Genomic DNA, 16093 nt, shown 5'->3' on the forward strand with positions numbered 1-16093 from the left:
TTCATAGCATCCTGTTATGGAGTCATCCACCCCTGGAAAAATTGCTTAGGTGGGCGAATAATCGCTCAGTGTGTATGCACGGACTAATTTTCAGGCCAGTGATTTTCCCGATCATCGTTGTCCATACACGCTGAGCAAAATCGGCCAGAGTGTATGGACCTTTACTCAGATTTACTCAGACTGGGAGTGATTTGAGTATGGATGTGGGACAGGATAGCAGATTGCTAAATTTTCACAATTCACTCACAGATTTACACAGGACAGATATTTACTCTGATGGGCTGCGGCAAACCACTCGCAGTCATCTGCAAATTTGCCATTCTGAATCAGGCCCAAAGACAACTTTTCTGCAAAAAACAATGTTTTGTAAAGTGGAACAGGAACTGGTGGCTTACACTGGACCCTGTAGATTAGCCCTTTATAAAACACTGCCACTTTCTGGCCTGGAGAAAGTTTGAAACCCAACATTCATTGCCTTCCTATTATACTGGGGGGAGGGATCTGCTGTGGCCTCCATGTCTATATGAAACATCAGTGCAGGATAATTTACGGACATGTCACAGTGCCAAGGGAATTTTGCTACGCAGTAATAATAGTAATAGAGCGATGGGAGAACACCAATACTATCCCGGGATTCTCTTGCACAAAATTATTGTTGACGTTTTGACTGTCGAAAAGCAAACAACATCCTGTCTTAAATTTTCGATAGAAGCGTGGAAAACAATGTTTTGGTTCTAATGAAAAAGCATAATGAAGCTACTACAATTTACAAGTGTCTTTAGACCAATTGCTACTCCAAATGAATAATGGATACATATATGCAATAGAAAGCACTAATATCAAGGGAGAAAAACAAGTGAAGAGAACAGGAACACTTTTAAAGAAAGAGAGAAAGAAGAGTACGTTCCATAAACAAATTTATGCATTGACTTAAAATTAACTACTTTGCTATTGCTAAATTAAATACATTGCTAATGTCTCTGCAAACACCTATTCTCATATCACCTATATAGTCCTACGCAGCACAGCATGCATGGATTTTTGACATATAACTGTTCCAAGACACTAATCTTAAGTACCTTAGAATGAAAAAAAATTGGGAAAAAAAAGTAGCAAAGCTGACGGAGTATGCAGTATAAATACATTCTACGGGTGACATAGTCAAGATAGGACTTGCTGCACAGTATATTTAGCCATGCGATACCAACGCCGCAGATCACGTTCCCACGTGGCTAAACACTGTGCGATTTTGGCTATATAGTCAAAATCAATAGGCAAAAATCCCACCATGTGTACACAGCTTAAGTCTTCATCTGTGACTTTATACCAATTAATTTGTGCAAAAAGAGGTCAATATTTATATTGTGTTCCTAGCCAAAACATGCACGGTGTTCCAAACATCCTAAATAATCTCCACACAACTACAGCAAAGCTCGGCTTACAAATAAATGCAGAATAAAACAAGCAGATTTTTTACTGGAACTGCGCCTGTGCAAATAAATCTAGATGAGATCATCAATGAACAAGTGGATATGTTTAAATACCTGGATTTGACTATCAACGGTCAACAGACCATTGTGATGTCGCTACAGGCCACATTACAAGTTGTATAGGTTGTGCCATGGCTGCCTGTCTCAAAAATGGCCTCTGGAACCAACAAGACATTTCCATTGCCACAAAAAACTTAAGGTATTCAACACATCAGTTAGAACTTTATTGTTCTGAATCCTGTAAAATCCTTAAAAACTAAATATACTACAAGTAAAACAAACAGAAGAATTGAAAACATCCAAAACTATGCCAAGAGCAACCCAAAATGTAATCCTTTATTAAAATAAAGAGTTTAAAGTCATTCAGACATGTCTGCAGTTTGGAGTCTAAAAGAATACCATATCAGTGCATAACATACGCCCGAATGGATGAGAAGTTGCATGTGATGCGCTAAAGAAAACATAGCTTAAGCAGATTTCCTAAGACCTTCAACATAGATGATATCAAGCAAGCCAACCTAAACAGATCCCAGTGGCGTGTGCACACTGGGCGGCTTTTGAGCTGAAAGCAGCTCAAACAACAAAACTGGGCTGCGTTCAGCTCAAAATCACCCAGTGTGTATGGGCCTTGTCCAAAATTGGGCAAAAAGTACACAGCACAAGAATCTCTAGCTGTGGCATATATTATATAGTGCAAAAAGGATAGGTGTATGAGGATATATCTGTATTGTACAGTTTGATATAACATCAGGGGCAGATTGGCCATAGGCTGAAAAAGGGTCGGTCCCTCGGTGGACCAGCGCCTTTGCGAGGGCTGTTTGTTGACTTGTTATTCCAACATGACATTGCATGACCGACAGCATACAAGCTGCTATGGCTACATGGCATGGTATACCTCTGGTGTGGTCCATGTTGGCAAACTTCTACAACGTACAACCCATTTAACACCCCTTTTGTAGGTGCATAAATATTCTGAAAGCAGTCACAGATAAAATATGTATATACAAATAAATGTACTAATATAAAAAAAAATGTTTCATACCGAATAGAAAAAAACAACAACTGCATTTCGGGACTGTTTATATGACTCCATAGAGCAGCACTGTGTTATGATTACAGAAGGGACTGCATTCTCAGGGCACCTTGTCAAACAGTATCTGCAATTTGATTTACAAGTGAAAACCAATACTTCCTTTGGAAGCAAATTCCAGAGTCCGATCACTCTCCAGATAAAAAGAAATGGAAGTGGTCATTAATCAAAACTTTTCAACGGATTTTTCCTTAGATTTAGCAGATTGCAATTTTCATTCTTCATGGATTGCGCATTACCTTAAATTACAAAGTAGGTTTGGCAGTTGCTGCAGCTCATTTAGGACTTTCTCACAAAGCGTACAAGTCTACGTCAGAAATTAAAAACATCCACGTGTGAATGGTAAAAAAATGAATGATCTAGATACAAGTTGTGAAAGTAATCAGAATGCCCATCAAGTTTAAAATGTGCGTTTGCAGTTGCACAGTGTTTTCTAATACATAGCAAGAGCTCTCCCTCTCAGCATTTATACACTGAAAAGGAAATAGGTCATACAGTTATGTCCTCATACATCTTTGTATGCAGTCACACCAAACCATGCCAGGTCGAGTGCGATTCCTCTAGCATCCTGCCTTTTTCAGTTTTCTTTTGCTGAAAATACTCCTTAGTCACAACTTGACTGGGACACATGACACGGAAGTGCTGATTAATTTGATATATATGACACTTGAATATCAGTCAGTGCGACAACACTTATATTTCTGTGTGCGACTGAGTCTCTGGATCTGTACAAAAAGGTCTACAATGTAGCAGCCTCAGATTTTTTTTCAATAAAAGTTCTGTTCTGCTCCATAAACAGACTCAGTCACACACAATACACAAGCATCATATTAAATTAATCAGCACAGTCTCCTCATGCATCCTAGTCGCATTGTGTTTAGTCTCATTCTGGGCATAAAGAAGATCTCTGACATTAGCAGAGCTGCAGGAGACCTGGTGGCTCACGGACACCAGGCAACACACCCCGCATGGCATATTAAAACAAGATGAATGAGGACACATCTGTGTGAGGTAGAACACTTGGCTTTTCATCTGTGTGCTGCAGTACAGATCATTAGCCTATCCCTAATTATTTATAAACGGCAAGTTCTTTGGCAGAGGCTAAATGCATTATTACCAACTTGTTTATGCTGCATAAACTGACATAATTTATGCTATAATGATTTAACGCAAAATACAAAATGTTTTATTTTTCTTTACATCCATTTGATTTAATCACAAGCTCTAAATAAGAGTATTAAACTGAAGATAAATACACTGACATATAGGAGTCTAACAGCTTCTTTTAATACACCTTTCTATAGTAGAGAAACATTTGCAAGCTACTGTACTCCAAAAGCTTGTGTAAGTATGTGTCACACTGGGCACTGACATTACAGAAGACTGATTAGCAGTGAAGGATAGATAGGTTACAATGCAGGATGTGTGGCGAGCTAAATGGCTCTGGAGGAACTTGCTAATACCCGAACCAATATATGAGCTCATCTGCTAGCCGGAGCTGGACACGCAAGCGTCTCATACGCTTGCACGTCCATTTATGCAAGAGGGGTACGCGAACGCCTCACACACACACACTTGCACCTCATTCGCACCAGGGTGCACCAAATCGCACACCGGGAGCCACACAGATAAGAGCAGCTCCGTCTGTATATTACTGGAAATTCGCTGAGAGATATGCAGAAAAGATAGGCAGGGGAGGCACTGCCCCAAATGCTATATCTATTTTACTCAACAGTTTTTACTATAACAATGATTAGAATAATATAAAAGAGATATTTCTAATATATTCTTTGTATTTTTCATTTACTTTACATAGTTATGGGGCGTATTCGTTAGTATGACAGGGAAGGCTCGGCCTCACCTCACTGCTAGGATGTCACAACCCTTCTTTTAACCGACATGAACATCTCATGGTTGTGACTGAATGATTCAGACCTACACATAGATCTAGCAAAATAATTCTAAAAAACTGGAAGCAGGCTTGATGTATTTTGTTTTTAGGTAGAATAGAAAGCCGGTCTTGCTTCAAAACTTGAGAAAAATCAAATAAGGAAGCTGCCATAATGTCAGAATATGGGAAACTTCCATCTAGATTATACCTTTCTTTTCTGGCTTCTCCTTTTTTTTCTCTTCGCCCCCTGCTTTCGGTGCTGGAGGGGCAGGTTTCACAGGAGCCGTTTGAGCAGCAGGTTGTGAGGTAGCGGAACTGGAGACAGTTGGTGCACTAGCAGGAACACCAACCTGTTTCACTAAGGTGGTAGAAATAAAATAAATAAATGAATTTTATGCAAATCTAAATGTGTCCATAAATAAATGATAGAGAGAAAATACTTCTATTTCTCCTGCAAAATAGACCTATTAAGCTGAGTACACACGGAGCAATATGATCGCTAGCAATATATTGCTCAGCAATCATATTGCTCATTTATCACCGGTGCACACTCCAATCGCTGGCAATATGGTCGTTCAGCGACTATATTGCCAGCGATTTTATGCCCGTGTGTACGCACCTTAAGAAGGATAATTATAGCTGTTGTGAGATGCCTTTAGATATGTATGGTTAATTGTAGGCATACATAGGGAAGTGTGAGTTATGCAATTATTGATTGATGTTACCTCCATTTTTTGCTTCTGTTTGCACAAGGTGCTCCTTCAGGTCTTCAATTTCTTTCTTCAGCTTTGCATTTTCCACACGGAGCTTCTTTTCCTCCCGTAGAGATGCCTGCAAAACTAACATTAATATCCTAGAGTTAATGTCTGTCTAGCCAGTGAATCACCAGAGGTAATGGGGTACTATAGTCTTTCAAAAATCAAAACATTTACACTTCAACTTCTTGAATATCTTTTTATCCGTCAATTGATTGAATAGAAAAAAAACTTGCATCAAGTTATAAATCATCAAATGCTGTGTACTGTATGAATGATCTGAGGGCATGAAGAACCTTATTTCTGCAGTATTGTTACGGGGCACAAAGTTTTGGTCACTTGAGAGACAGCAAACACAAATGTGCCTCCTGTATCAACGGTACCTTTGGGAGCCCTTCATCCCTGTAACCGGTTACATCCATAGTTTGTCATTTCAGGAAATAGTGTACGCTCTATATATAAATTGGTAGGTTTGGCTGTGGGATCTACTACAGTAGACAGCTTCCTCCCACAACCAAGGTGTTAGGAACATTTAAGTTATACAAGCAAGGCCAGAAGTTATGGAACAGATGTACGGTGTAACATGTGTACTGGGAATACCTCATGGAAGGCATTAAAACCCACTATGGTCAGTGCAGTGGACAACCATGGGTACTTAATGATTGTGACCAAAGGAATGGTCTGTGGTAACAGGCAAGCAACACTGGCCAAATTGCATCCACATCCAATACAGGAGGTACCAGACGCATACTCAGCAGGTTAGTGCAGAGTTCTTTAGCACCAATGAGATAAGAGAGCAGATACAGTGGCGTAATACAAGTCAATGTTCCACCTTGGTTGGGCTGATGGTAGGGTTCGCATGTGGGGCAGACCCCATGAGGCCATGGACCCCAGTTGTCTATAAGGCACTGTGTAGACTGATGATGGTTCCATAATGGTATAGGGTGGGTTCATGTGGCATGGGTTGGGTCTTCTGGTCTACCTGAACACATCATTGACTGGGGAATGCTACATTACAGTGCTTGGTCACATTTGCAGCCTTCTCGGATGTTGTGCACTGTTTTATCACTCCCAATTGGGTCCAAAATTGGTTTTAGGAGCATGCAAGGAAATTCCCCAAAACAATGTGGTCACCACATTCCCCCAAAATCAACCCAATTGAGCATTTATGGGACATTGTGAAGAGGTCCATACTCACCTAAGATCCTGCAGATATAAATATCAGAGAGCTGTGGGAAGCTATGAAAGCGGTATGGGTCAACATCTCTCCAGAGGTCTACCCTTTACTTGTGGGACGGAAGCCATGTTGAGTTTCTGTACTTTGTTTGGGCTAGGGGTCCAACACAATACTAGGTACCAGTGACAGCTCCTACCTTATAGTAGGAGGGGGGCTGCCGCTGGCAAGCAACCCACCGGCACCGCTGCTCCTGCTCCCAGCGATCCCTGCCACTGCTGCTCCTAGCCGACCCCCAGTGCCGATGTTTCCAGGCAGTCCCTGTGCTTGGATGATGACAGGTACTGCCATATGTGCAGTAACGATCTCTATACTGTGCATGCGCTGGTTCGGCGGCAACCCATAGAAGTTAAATCCCGGTCCCGGCACCTGCACAATACAGATGACAGGCACCGGTACCAGTGCAAACTAGATACCGCGCATGCGCCTGCCCCTGGTTCTATGGGCTGCTGCGGCTACTGCCCATAGAAGCCAAAGAGGCAGCACCGGAGGGAGGGAAAACCTCCTAATGGGACTGCCTTCGGTGACTGCCAGCTCGGACTTCCAATAGGAAGTCACTGCCAGTCACAGTGAAGCCAGTGCAGTCTCAAAGACTGCATCTGGTTTCACTAGGGTGGCGGATTTTACCTGGGGGGGCCTGCAGCCCTGCTGCCCATAGGTAAAAACTGCCACTGCTAGGTACCTATCCCATTACGTTTGCCTCTTCAGTGTATAGTAAAAGCAAAAAATGATAATGTGGCTAGCCATGCAGGGATGATGTGTGGCTATGTTATTTGTGTAATAAACATGGAGGTGGATCTAGACCTGGGGTAGCCAACCCTGGTCCTCGAGAGCTACCAACAGTGTATGTTTTGCAGGTCTCCTCACAGAATCACAAGTGAGCTAATTAGCTCCATCTGTGTATCTTTTAAAAAGTTTCAGTGATTAATGAGTGCAGCTGTGCAGCAGCTAGGTTGTCTGGAAAATGTGAACTGTTGGTAGCTCTCGAGGGCTAGGGTTGGCTACCACTGATCTAGACCATAGCCAGATCTGCAAGTGAATGGGATTTATGGAAGCCTTCAAGTGAAATTACACAGTAACAATTGGATATCCATTCTTGTAACTACAGATCGGACCTAACTGTAGTGGACCAACTTTGTTTTGACAGTCCTGAGAGCTTGTGTTGTAAGAGTAACCACTGCTCTTTCAGCCAGAATAAAACAATAATGATAAAAGTAATTAAAATTCATTACTATATTCTTACTTGCTTTTTCTTTCAGAAGTGCAACTTGCTGTTTGAGGTATACAATGACTTGATCAGCCTCAGAGGCCCTCTGCTCTAATCTGTTCAATACTGGATTACTTGTAGCCATCTTTATCATAGACCGGACAACAAACCTAGACAAGACAATAAAATATGCATAAATAAAATGCAGATGCACCGATAAGTTTCAGATATATCATTAATGGATGTGCTAAATGGTTTCCTTTAATGTCGTCAGTCGTTCAAACGAACAAACAATATGACTCCAGTAAGTACCCAGCTTAACTTATTTACCAAAATGCACAACCAAATATAATTTTTCTACACACATTTTTCCCAAAACGCTAGCAAATCGCCATACTGTAGCTCTGGAACAAAGAAAAGTACAAATAAAGTACAAAAGTAAGACAACCACTGACATGAATACACTATATCAAAAATAGTCAGGTACAGACACCAACGTTTCTGTATATTACAAACTATTGCAAGAAAGAGAAGCATCATCTGCTTTCTATAAGGGGATAGGGAAAAGTGGTTCCCAAACTGTGTGCCGTGGCTCCCTGGGGTGCCTTGGGATACTTGCAGGGGTGCCTTGGATTGGTGTTCCAGGAACAATTCAAATTATTTATGGTCAATGTAAAAGGCAAAACCATTGCTGCCAAAAATAAAATCTGTGGACAAACAGAAGCTGATCCTGTCCCTCACCCATAATTAAACCTATGTATGACATATACAACTATTTACTATTTTTAAACATTTCTGGATAAGAAACTTTTGGCCTGGGGGTGCTGTGGGAAAAAATTCTGATGCTCTCGGGCGCCATGATTTTAAAAAGTTTGGAAACCACTGGGATAGGGCAACAAATATCTACTTGGCTACCAATTAAAACAGGATCTCAATAACCATTAATGAACACTCAACTGTTTATTACAGAAAACCAGCTTTGTTTTATCCTTTTAAAATTCTTCCTTAAAAAGTGCTGTTTATCCATTTAACTTTTCAGCACTGGACAGACACAATATAATATTGTATGTGGCGATAATACTGTAGTTATGAACTATAAACAGTTAATATTTAATTATATAGCCCTAGAATTTCGTTTGCACATTAAAATTGGGGCGTGTGTCTAGTTGCAATTAATTACTGCAAATGAAACATAATGGGGACCCACCCTGAACAGATTGATGTATGGTTATGGTATAATGATAGGGGTGTGGATCAGTTGGCCACCAGCAAGTTGTTTGACAGTCATTAGGTCTACACCATTAGGTCGACATGTGTCTAGGTCGACATGCAAGGAAGGTCGATATGAGTCTAGGTCAATGTGGGTTAGGACGACAGGGTCATAAGGTCAACAGTCAAAAGGTCGACATGGGGTTTTCACTGTTTTTTTTACCCGAAGGTCGACATGTTAAATAGCACCGCTGTGCTTGCAATGCTTCAGGCTTGAAACACTATGTTATTCTCCCATCACACCGTAGTGAATGGTAGGGTAAGAAATACCGCCTGTCGGCACATGGCTCAAGAAACAGTGAAAAACCCCATATCGACCTAACCCCTGTCGATCTAACCCATGTCGATCTAGACTCATGTCAACCAAAATGCATGACTGTAACAACTTGCTGGTGACCCAATGAACGTATCCCAATGATAGATTGACTCTAGGTCGACAGTCATTAGGTCGACCACTAATGGGCAACATACTCAAGGTTGACATTCACAGGTCGAAGTAATCAAAAGGTCAACATAGACATGGTCAACACTGAAAAGGTTGCCACTAGTGTTTCATGGTTTTTGTGCATAGGTCGACATGGACACCGTATTAAGTGTACCACCGCGCACGCCATGCTTCGGCACACTATTCTATTCTCCCTCCATGCCCTTTTGGATGGTAAAGAATGAACCAAGTCGGACCAAAAAAACATGAAAAACTTGTGTCAACCTTTTCAGTGTTGACCATGTCTATGTCGACTTTTTGCTTGTGTCATCCTTCTGTCAATGCCGACCTTGAGTAGTTTGACCATCATGAGTCCAGACACCAACAGTATACGGGCTTGTTTACTTGTGTTAGTAGGTCACTGTCTGATCAACAAGGAGTTAAATATTTACAAGAGTCGGCATAAGATAACATTTTAGCCCTGCAAGGAATGTGTGCAGGAATTTTATCTGCAGGTTTTGAGGGAGGATTTAGTTAGGCAAAACGCACATTACCAAAAGCTACTGCCAATATGAAATGAGGACATGCACAATGTTAGAACTAAATATTATGCATTCTATAATGATGCGTTTAATAGTACTTTACAAATTCCATATTTATTATGTAGTACAGGAGCTCTTACAAGAAAACCTAGAACAGTTCCCCAAGTAGCACATGGTTAAGTGATCAGTCATGAGGCAGAGAAGGGGAGGCCAAGCACCATCACCGAAACAGTTGTAAAACCAGCAAATGCATAAAAGTTAATCTGTAAAAAAAGTACTTCAGCAGCAATAGGAACAACGAAGAACATGAGAGGAGTTTTCAAATAAATATCCATCCCACCGCACATGAAATGAGTGGAGAATATTAAAACACTGCAACTTACTGTACATTGCAATAGTTTTCCCTATTTAGAAATCAGATCCACAATATGTTTAATAAAATATAGTATCATTTCATATTTAGCAAAAATTCAGCATAGTACCATTTGTACGTTACCTTGAAAAGCAGTGTAGCGTTTGCCCCAGATAACAGATATGCAAGACAATTTAGGAAACAGACTGAGTGCATGTGTTGCTCCCAGCAGCTGGCTCCTGTCACTCATGCAGTGACATTCCACGTCCAACTATGATCTCCCCACAACTGTCAGCACTTGTGCTCACCCGTGCTAAAGTCACTGATACAACAATCCCCAGGACTAAAGAAAACGTAGTATACAGTAAGAGACGGGAATCCCTATAATCATAGTTGAAATGGCGCTTAAATAGCATTTAAGGAATTTAATTATATTCTGTTGCTGAATTATTCTGATTGTAATGACATAAATACTTTGCAAAAGTGTATTATATATGTACTAACATCAATCTAGAGCAACTGTGTATTATATATGTGTGTCTGGACATCGGCACTCAAATAAAAACACCAGGAGGCTAAGATTGAGCCGACGTTTCAAGGCCACGCTGCAGCCCATCGCTCCTCAAATAAGGCAGCACTTGCCACAGGGCATAGTGATCAGCCCGTGGCACAACATTTTTTAGAAACCAGACATACTTTGACATCTCTGCGTTACAGAATTATTGATCATATCCCCCCTTAAATGGGGTGGAGATAGTGAAACATTGAAGCTGTTCAATTATCAAACCAATGGTCTCAATAGGATCAAAGAAGAGAATAAAAACACATTTCATAGCCGTAACCTTCTGCAAAACGGCAATGTTACAATAACAAATTTAAATAAAGCAAAATACGATCAAAGCTGTACTCAATATATATATTGTAATTTCAAAGACAACATTATAAACCTAAATTTTGATTTAATCCCCAGGGTGGTAGTGTATCCAAACTGTAGATCCAGTGACTATCTGTTTGTAATAAACGTTGCGATCTATCTCCACCCTTTTTAAGGAGGGATATGATCAAGGCGAATGCAGGCCCGATCATGCGGCTGGTGATCGGCTGGTCAACGAAGCTTGAGATTTGCGTGTTTCTCATGTGAGCAGCTCTGACCGCTCGGAGACCTGTGCAAGGCGTATGCCCAGCACTTGTTGTCACCACCCACATGCACGCGCCGGTTAACGCCCACTTTGTCCGAGCGTGCATGGCAGAGTTTTTTTGGTCGCTGTGTCACATCCATACATGTGGTGGACGGCCGCACATGCACATAGCGAATGGTATGCATGCGCACTGGGCTAAAAAACGCGCTCCGTCCGAACTCTTATCCGTCCGACTCAATCAAAATAATGGCCTATATATTTAAAAGGCTAAATTCTCACTTTTTTTTTTTAGATGAAGTACCGCCAGTGACCACAAGAGGCCACTTGAAGGAACAAATTACTCCTTAGAAAGTGAAACCAAAATGATATGTTTCAATCTTCCTGGATATGGACAGAGGGAGCAGTTAAGACAGTCCCTTTCTGCTACTACCTAGAATCTCTAAGGGGGGTATTCAAGTTCCCGCAGACATCTCCCGATGGGGGAGATGGCTGCAGGGCCCTATTCAATGCCGTCTTCCCCGACAGCATTGAACGAGCCCGACTTCACAAACAGTTGGGCTCGTTCTGCCGAGAACGGCTGGGAAGTGACTGCAGCTCGCTTATTCCGGGCCGCAGCTCGCAGCCATGCCCCCTTTCGTTCCTCTGCAGACGGGACATTGAATCATGCCTGCGATTTCTCGGTCAAGCAGACCAAGAACGGCACAGGGTCACGGTTGTCGAGACCCCACATTGAATACCCCCTTAAGCCATCAGTTTGCCGGGCTTTTAACTAGTTACCAGATAAAAAAAATGGTTTATTTAAATAATATTATTAATGTTACTGATCAATAGGAAAATGTAATGGCAGAACAGAGTTGAGGGGTGAAGTTCCGCCCATACAATCAACCAGTCCTGCTTGTGCCATTCAGTGCATAGTACTTGTAGAACCATAATCCATAGAGTTTCTAGTCTAGGAATAGATGTGGAACAACAGTCAGCATTCTGCTTTAGAGAAACGGTTCCTATTATATGTTGTAGTTAGGGTAGGATTGTGAACAAGCAATCTGTGGGGGAAATGTGCAATTTTGGAATAAGTGACTAAGGCCCGGAGTCTGGTTGACTCTGTGAGCTGCGAAACACGCAAGGGGAAGTGTCACGAAGACACATCCCCTCACATGTGGTCGCTGCCGGGGAAATCATTCGATGGTCGCCGATTTCTTTAAGGCTCACAAATATAAGTCACTGGAGACTGACTTATATTAGCTGGCATTCGGGCGAAGACAAGGTGGGCGGATGACACCATTTGACGTCAGCCGCCCGCCACCAGCATCCCGGCTCCTGTCCGAATCCCCATGGGAATGGCCAGCATTTTTATGGGGACGCCCATGAAACGCTGGGCCTTCCCATGGCCATGACCCGAGTCCGGCGCCCCGCCGTGTGAATGGATGTGCGACTATGCAAGTTGCCGAGTCTGTTCACCAAGAGACCCTGCACATGCGCATAAATCATTATGCACAGGCACAGTAGGCAAACATCGGTCCCCAGTGCGAATGCGCGGAGGATCGAATCATTCAGAATAACCCCCTGAGTTTTTACAACTTTATCTCTCTTTAGTGAATACACAAGCCTGTGCTACCACAATACACCAGCAAGTAGTAACGGTGAGAATCAGGAGATTTAGCAATCTACAGTAGCTCACGGACATTTTACTTGGTGACTAGCCAGATCGAAGACATCATTGTCCCAAAATAGCCCTGCTACTAATCACTAGCTCATTCTTTTGGGAAAGTCATATGAGAATGTTACACACACACATATCTGATAAAATACAGTACACGGATTTCTATGACCTGTAGTTAGTACTAAATCATTTATTCATTCAGGGCTACTGCTAAATAAAAGTCAAAACTTACTCATGTAAAAAAAATAATAATAATAAAAATTTATAATAAATAATATATATATATATATATATATATATATATATATATATATATATATATATATATATATATATCTCCAACAATCTACATGATACAACTACTATTATAAGTCTGGCCAAGCCCAATATATTTGCCTCTTCTCTAGAGACTTTTACTATCTTCAGTGTCAATTGGCTTCACTATGCTTTCGTAACGGTCAGTAAATCGCAAATCTGTATTTCCAGCTTGGCTACACATGTGGGTATACAAATTGTAAAGATTACATATGTGCAGGTTAACAGGGTAGGAATGCTAAACCTGCAGGACTAAATATATACCGGAACACAAAGTGCTCAAATGCACCTAGGAAGTTCCACCATGGCCCTCAGATCTGATCGCAGTACAAATTTGGTTGCGAGTGTGTGAGTGTTTGTAAATGTATATGAGTATCTAGTAGTATGTGTCACACTACATCTCCCAGTAGCCCTTGTGCCTGTCAAACACATGTGAAGCAATGCCTACAGCCAGATTCAGATGTGGTCGTAGGTTCTATTGCGGCTGCTTACATGAAAGCACTAATATTATAATGCAGCAGAAAAGGGTATCATACAGTATAAGTAGATGCCTTCTGCTTGCATTAGTGATCCATGCTGCACTCTTGGATCACCTGCGTGACCTATGAGGTTGCGAAAGCTGGCCAACACAGATACAACAAAGAGGCCAGGAAACCTAATATGAAGCAACACGCTTCCCATTCTGAAATGTACTTTGTTTTGAAAAACAAGACCATCGTCGTCCCCTCCCCACCTCAAATGGCAGCAGACTGCCCATCACTCACAGTATGCTGCAAATCTTTGTCACAGTACAAGTCCATCGCATGCACAAAGTACTGGATATCACTGTTTTGCAGCATGTCCGACAGCTCTGACTGGACTAAGTGTAACATCATGTACGGTACGCTCTTCAAACAGGGATGCATTTAACTCTTGCCCCAATGTTTCTAACAGAGCAGTCTATGACTTGGAAAGGGGTTAAGACATCGTAATCAGATATGTTCTGACAAACAAGAAAAAGGTTAGGCAGTGGAGTATAGTTCACCTTTAACTTTAAAATAAACAGTTTGGGAAGTTTTATTTCCTCTTCAAAGCACGCAGATGAAGGAAATGCTTGACTAGAACGCTCAGCCCTAAAATATGGTTTCAATCACACTAATCACCCTGTAGAGATGTTCTGTATCAAAATGGTTTAATGACAAAATGCGCTGTAGAGATATAGGTTTAAAGATCCAAGTATTACCACAAAGAAACAAATTTAAGTCAATTCTTTGAACAATAAATTTCCTACGGTACAACCTGATTTCCGAGAAAACTCTTCCAAGAATAGCTGTAACATCTGCACTTGTTATAGACCCAAGTCACCATGTGTAATAAAAAATAAAACGTACTTCAAATGTTTGCCATATTTTTATTACGTTATAAATATATTTTTATATTTAACTATCCTAAAACCTTTTGCAGGATAAAACCTCCCTAGGGTTTTGCAGCCTTTTTTATTTTCAACATGTACACCTATGTGATTCAAAATGTTTACAAAGGGAACCGGATGAGATTTCAATGGTATATACTGTAGGTTGACACTGACAAAAGGTGGATACATGAAACGGTCGACATGCGTTTGTATTTTAATTTTTGGGACTTTTCATACTTCATGTGCACCTTGATTCGTGGTAAGTGAAGCGAGGGTGTGCACTACACAAATTGGCAATACACATGCTCAGGGGTCAACATTGACAACCAAAATTTTTTTAAAAACCTTTCACTTTTCAACCTTTTGGTATCAACGAAGCCACTGTATATTCTTTGATCCAGTCTGATTACAAGTAGGGATGCCAATCCCAGGGCAATATCTCAATACCCTGATTCGGGATTGAAAAATGCTCAATCCCGGAATTCCCGGGATCCCGGGATTGGCTTCCCTATTACTAAACGTCCGGCCACCCTACATATTTACATATCTAGTTGAGTGCGGTCGGGATCAGGGATGTGGGCAGGCGGTGCGCGGGAGTAAGGTAGGCTGTGTGGCTAGGAGGCGGTGAGCAGTGGGGATGCAGCGGTGTGGCCGGAAGTCGATGCGGTTGTGAATCTTGGGTCCGGGAGCGGCTGTACAGCTATTCGGACTGCGCAGCATGACTACTGACATCATGTCACGCTGAGCAGAGCCCCACGATGGTGATGGAAGAAGCCAGGCAGCATCTGAGCATGTGCTCAGAAGTTTGAATGGCATCAGTCTATTCCTGAAATACAGGGATTGGAACCTCCAATTCCGGGATTGAAATCCTGACAATTTTGGCGCCAAATCCTGGGATCACGCCGATTCCGATCCCGGGATTGGCCACCCTAACTACAAGTACACCTTAAAGCACAAGTATACTTGTTTATACTTATTGACCATAAGGCATTTACATAATTATAAAGCGCTCCCTAGCCCGAATAGTTACCTAGTAGATAAGGCTGAATAAAGACTTGCGTCCATCTAGTTCAACCTAGGTTTTAATAGCTTATCCCTTGTTGTAAAGTATGTCCTGAAATATTTAAAGACAGATTAGGATTCTTATTTTTACCCATTTATGTTTTTAACCAATAAATGTTTGTCCAACCTGCCGACACCACTTCTCCAGGAAGAGAGTTCCAAAGTTTGACTGCTCTGACCATATAGAAATTTTATACCAAGTTCCTAGCCGCTACTAATGCAATCGTTTTACTAATACCCCTTCCGATCTGTTTTGTGTATTTTTTCATT

At 41.5% G+C, this 16093-nt stretch overlaps 1 protein-coding gene across 3 annotated transcripts in view; it reads right to left on the reverse strand.

Annotated features, from left to right (window-relative positions):
- AIMP1 (aminoacyl tRNA synthetase complex interacting multifunctional protein 1) overlaps nt 1-16093 on the reverse strand; it is a 70382-nt gene that overhangs the window by 33987 nt on the left and 20302 nt on the right. For all 3 annotated transcript variants that reach the window (XM_083178678.1, XM_083178685.1, XM_083178694.1), the window contains 3 exons: nt 7704-7837; nt 5197-5310; nt 4680-4829 (listed from right to left, as the gene is read on the reverse strand). In XM_083178678.1, the coding sequence (XP_083034804.1) occupies nt 4680-4829; nt 5197-5310; nt 7704-7821 (382 nt within the window). In that variant the 5' untranslated portion in view covers nt 7822-7837. The remainder of the gene's footprint in view (nt 1-4679; nt 4830-5196; nt 5311-7703; nt 7838-16093) is intronic.

The sequence above is a fragment of the Crinia signifera genome, chromosome 1, assembly GCF_055691185.1.
Source record: "Crinia signifera chromosome 1, ASM5569118v1, whole genome shotgun sequence".
Classification (NCBI taxonomy): Eukaryota; Metazoa; Chordata; class Amphibia; order Anura; family Myobatrachidae; genus Crinia; species Crinia signifera.